Source organism: Olea europaea, chromosome 23, assembly GCF_002742605.1.
Source record: "Olea europaea var. sylvestris chromosome 23, O_europaea_v1, whole genome shotgun sequence".
Classification (NCBI taxonomy): Eukaryota; Viridiplantae; Streptophyta; class Magnoliopsida; order Lamiales; family Oleaceae; genus Olea; species Olea europaea.
In genome coordinates this window covers 8,820,750-8,825,706 of record NC_036259.1, presented here as the reverse complement: position 1 = coordinate 8,825,706, position 4,957 = coordinate 8,820,750, and the positions used below count along the sequence as shown (strand labels likewise).

Sequence of the window (4,957 nt, the reverse complement as noted above, 5' to 3'; positions counted from 1 at the left end):
TTCATGGGGTTCCCACACTCCATTCATGTTCGATCTACCGAGCTCCATCAAAGAATGGAAGAGCTCGTGGTGCTGGGCCGCAGGGCGATGGGACATGATGGAGGGGGACCCCCTGGCGCCTCTTACGGTCCTGATGAAGTACTCAACACTTAGTGAGTATAATAGTTGTTTTTCCTTATATTTCTCTTCGGTTTGAATTGTGCCTAACATTTACATTTTCTTTGTAGGTGCTCTTCCTCGGTGCGAGTTGTCATTCGAGGACTTTGAAACCATCTGCATCATTTATCAGCTGCTTCAAAAGAAGAGGTCTTACCATAGGCTGATCCGAAAGAACATCCACTTCATTACTCACGATCTGATGGCATCCCAAGGTAACTGGACCAAAGTCTTTACTTTTTATTCTAAACTCTCAACACTTGTACTAATTCCTCATTCACTCTTTGCAGACAACTTTAATAAGAAGATGCCGGTGTGCCTCAACTTTAAGACCATCCAGAAGATGATGGCAGAGGCACGGGCGTTGAAGGCCTCCTCCTCCTCATACAAAAAGCAAATGGAGGATTGAGTGGAAGCCAGTAAGAGGCTTCAGCCTCCGACGGAAGAGCAGGTACCAGAGGACCCGAAGGCTGCCCTTCGGAGGAAGGGCAAGAAGAGTGCCGCCCCTCCAAAATGCCCAACTGTGGCGAGGACACCCCCTGCTCTGAGGCAAACCACAACTCCCACAGGGGTGGCCATTTTGGAGAAGAGGCTCGTCCCAACTGAGCCTGTCACTGCCCCGGCCACAACACCCCTCGTTGCCATGCCAATTGATTAAGTGTCGGGGCAGTAGAAGAGGAAGAGACCCCATCCCTCTAAGGAGGTCGACTTTCTGGGTACAAACCCGGAGGAGCCCATAAGGGAAGTGTTGGAGGCTCTTCCTCCAGAAACAACTATGGTGGCGGTGGTCCATAGCAAATACTGGATCGAGGAGTGGATGGACCACACCGCCTTCTACACAGCTGAGGATTTGGTGGTTGCGAATAGTGCCTGCGTAGCTCGGACCCTGAGTACAAGCGTCCAGCTTGAGGGCTTGGTGAAGGATCTGAACTCCAAGAGGAAGGACCTCGCCAAGCACCTCGAGGAGGCGATGCACTACGGAGATGCCGTGTGAGCGGCCCAGGCCAAGACCACGCAGGTAGAGGAGGGGAAGAAGGAAGCTGAGGCCCAGCTAACTACCGCCAAAGCAGAAGTGGAGCGGCTGAAGAAAGAGTTGTACGAGGTGGAGTGCCAAGTGGCTGCAGTGACTCGACGGCTTGATTACGCCAATGAGCACCACAAGCTCGCCACCAAGGCTCTGGAGGCCTCCAACAAAGAGAAGGTGGAGCTGAGGTAGAAGGCAGATGCTCAGTCAGAGGAGATTGCCTCTTTGAAGGAAGAGTTGAAGTCTGCTGGAGAGGTGGCAGTTCAGAACTTCATCGACCACTTTGAAGACCATCCCTTGTATGACGACTTCGCCAATTTTTGGGCCTCATGGAGTGCCCAAAGCTTATTGGGTCGACTGAAGGAGGTGCACACCACTTTGGACATATCCTCATTGGAGGCAGAGTTCAAGGGGCCAACTGGAGGTCGGCCTGATAGGTTCGCCAAGGAAGCTCTGGAGGCCTCGGAGGCGGTCGATGTAGAAGTCCCTCTAGCAAAGTAGGGCTACCCTTTGTAATAGCTTCGGCCTCCTTGTACTTAAATTTATTCAATGAAATGAAATTTTTGCTAAGTATCTGTGCTTCTGCCTTTTTATCTTTTCAATCTGTTCATACTTGTATGAATGACAAGCGTCAGACTAATTGCCTCGTAACAATAACCAATTAATAACTGCGGATCGGACCACTCAAGTTAATATAAGTTGAATCACTTAAGCGAGTACGAAGCGACTTTTAATGCTAACCTGTTAACAATTTGAGATCGGACCACTTAAGTTAATATGAAGCGGACCACCTAAGCAAACAAGAAGAGCCCCTTAACGTTAATCAGCTAATAATTAAAGATCGGATCACTTTAATGAACCTATTGAAGGACTGAGGAAACTATTTACTAACTGATGTGGTTTGGAACCGAAGCTTCATTACATGAGATGAATTACACCACCCTTTACCAAGGCAATTCCAGCACTTAGTAAGTTAGGGAATTTAAAACTGAGATCAGATCAGAACAATCGATTCATTATAACATATTGAGATCAGATCGAAATAAAGGCTCATCATTGATAGTACTTCCTCAAGTGTTCGATGTTCCACTGATGAAGCAGCGCCTTTCCTGCCCTATCTTCGATCTCGAAGGTACCAGGTCGGGATTCTTTGCGGATGTGGTAAGGGCCTTCCCAGTTCGGGCCAAACACTCCTGACCCGGTTGGTTTTGAAGATTGGAAGACTCTTCTGAGGATGAGGTCGCCTAGGCAAAGAGTTCTGTTTCTGAGCTTGAAGTTGTAATAGCGGGTCATCTTTCGATGATACTTTGCCAAGTTCACTTGGGAGGTCTCTCTCCTTTCCTCAAGGAGGTGCAATTCATTTATTCGAGCCTCGTCGTTGCTGATCTCATTGAAGTGCACCCGTTGATGTAATGGGACCCCGACTTCGATCGGACTCATGGCCTCGGCTCCGTAGGTCATGGAAAATGGTGTCTCACCGGTTGCAGTCCAGCAAGAAGTCCTGATAGCCCAGACGACGCGGGGGAGTTCGTCAACCCAGGCCCCCTTTGAGGTATCAAGCTTCCTTTTCAGGGTGAGCTTGATAGTCTTGTTCACTGCCTCAACTTGCCCATTTGCTTGAGGGTAATGAGGTGTCGAGAAGTCCTTCTTTATGCCCAATTCATCGCATAAGTCTCGCATCTTCCTGTTGTCGAACTGCCTTCCATTATTGGAACTAAGGAGTGGGGAATGTCGAATCTACAAATGATGTTTTTCCAGACGAATTTGGTAGTATTAGCCTTGGTAATCCTGGCAAGGGGTTCAGCCTTGACCCACTTAGTGAAGTAGTCAATGGCGACAATAGCGAAAGCTGCACTTCCTCTCCCTTTTGGGAGTGGACCAATGAAGTCAATGTCCCACTTAGCGAATGGCCAAGGACTGGTTACTACGGAGAGGTTCTGAGCAGGCTGTCTTTGTATGTTCGAGAAGCGCTGGCACTTGTCACATTTCTAGACAAACTGGTAAGCATCCCTTTTCAGGGTCGGCTAGAAGTAGCCTTGACGGAGAACCTTGTGTGCCAGAGCTGTTCCTTTGGAGTGATTTCCACAGATTCCTTCATGGGTTTCCCTGAGTATGTATGTGGCCTCTTCACCTCCTACGCATCGAAGAAGAGGCGAGGCGAAGCCTCTCTTGTAAAGGGTATCTTCGTGCAGGACGAAGTGTGCAGACCTTTTTCTTAACTTCCTTGCTTCACCTCTAGAAGCAGGCAGTGTTTGATCCTTTAGGTAGGCGATGATGGGCTGCATCCATAATGGGGTGCCTTCTATCCACAGTATCTCTTCACCTCCAGAGGTGGAGGGCTTTGATAGGTGCTCAATAGGATGACCTTTAGCAGCTCTGAATCCATGCTGCTGGCCAATTTTGAAAGGGCGTCTGCATGTGCATTCTCTAGATGGGAGACTTGAGTCAGTTCGAACCTTTCAAAATGAGGAATTATGTCCAGAACCAACTTCAAGTACGCAATCATGCTACCATCTTTGGCTGCGAAGTTTCCATTGACCTGATTTACTATAAGTTGAGAATCACTACTTGCCAGGAGCATCCTGAACCTCATCTCCTTAGCGAGTCTAAGACCTGTCAGAAAGGCCTCATATTCAGCAGCGTTGTTCGAGGCTTTGAAGTCGAATCTCACTGCACAATTTAGCTTTGGCCTTTTGGGCTTTCCAATACAATCCTTGCTTCTGCGTCAGCCTCTCTTGAGGACCCATCTATGAACAGTTTCCATGTGGGGGGCTCGGTCGGTTCCATTATCGCCTTCATTTCTGGGGCTTTGACAAACTCAACCATAAAATCAGCAAGGGCCTAACCTTTGATGGCGTGTCGAGGTCGGAACGTTAGATCGAACTCACTGAGCTCAATTGCCCATTTTAGTAGGTGTCCTGATGCACCTGTCTTCTGCATCACCTGCTTTAGTGGGAAGTTTGTGAGAACTTGTATTGAGTGGGCCTGGAAGTATGGCCTCAGTTTTCTTGAGGCTGTGATAAGGGCGAGTGCTAGTTTCTCCATGTCTGGATAGCATGTTTCAGCTGGGAGAAGTGTTTTACTGATGTAGTACACTGGCAATTGGCGCTTATTTTCTTCTCTGATTAGGACTGCGCTGACCGCCACGTCCGAAACCGCTAGGTATAGCAGTAGAGACTCATCCGGTTGAGGTTTTGACAAGAGGGGCGCCTTTCCAAGGTGTTTTTTCAGAGCCTCGAAGGCTTTTTCACACTTCGAAGTCCATTGAAATTTCTTTCCTTGTTTCAGCACATTGAAGAAAGGCAAGCTTTTATCTGTGGCTCTGGAGATGAAGCGACTGAGTGTGGCTATCCGACCGTTGAGACTTTGGACCTCTTTCGGTTTCTGAGGTGACCTCATTTCTAGCAAGGCCATTACTTTCACTGGATTCGCCTCAATTCCTCTCTGATTGACAATATACCCCAAGAACTGGCCCGATGCTACTCCAAAGGTACACTTGAGGTGATTCAATTTCATATTATACTTTCTAAGTATCTGAAAAGTTTGGTCGAGGTGACTCACATGTTTGGTTGCCTGGAGGCTTTTAACCATCATGTCGTCAATGTAGACCTCCATGGTTTTGCCAATGAGTTTGGCAAACATCATGTTGACCAACCTCTGATATATAGCTCCGACATTCTTCAATCCGAAGGGCATGACTTTGTAGCAATACAGACCCCTGTCCGTAATGAACGATGTAGCTTTCTCATCAGGTCGGAACATGGGTATCTGGTTATA

At 48.0% G+C, this 4,957-nt stretch overlaps 1 protein-coding gene across 1 annotated transcript; it reads right to left on the bottom strand.

Moving 5' to 3' along the window:
- Positions 1 to 1,884: 1,884 nt before the first annotated feature.
- On the bottom strand, positions 1,885 to 4,795 carry LOC111372001. The gene is made up of 9 exons (XM_022994141.1): positions 4,742 to 4,795; positions 4,546 to 4,624; positions 4,027 to 4,458; positions 3,729 to 3,850; positions 3,229 to 3,636; positions 2,996 to 3,126; positions 2,487 to 2,744; positions 2,103 to 2,168; positions 1,885 to 1,921 (listed from the first exon to the last, which is right to left on the bottom strand). The coding sequence occupies exons 1-9, from the start codon at positions 4,793 to 4,795 to the stop codon at positions 1,885 to 1,887; spliced, it is 1,587 nt and encodes a 528-aa protein (XP_022849909.1).
- Between the last annotated feature and the right edge of the window lie 162 nt (positions 4,796 to 4,957).

Excerpts from the sequence above, each read along its gene's own strand:
- LOC111372001 (XM_022994141.1), bottom strand. The coding sequence starts at position 4,795 with ATGGAGGTCTACATTGACGACATGATGGTTAAAAGCCTCCAGGCAACC. Across the intron at positions 3,127-3,228 it reads GAACAGCTCTGGCACACAAG|CCTGCTCAGAACCTCTCCGT; the intron begins GTTCTCCGTCAA and ends ATACAAAGACAG. Across the intron at positions 1,922-2,102 it reads GGTGGTGTAATTCATCTCAT|GTTAGCATTAAAAGTCGCTT; the intron begins GTAATGAAGCTT and ends AATTGTTAACAG.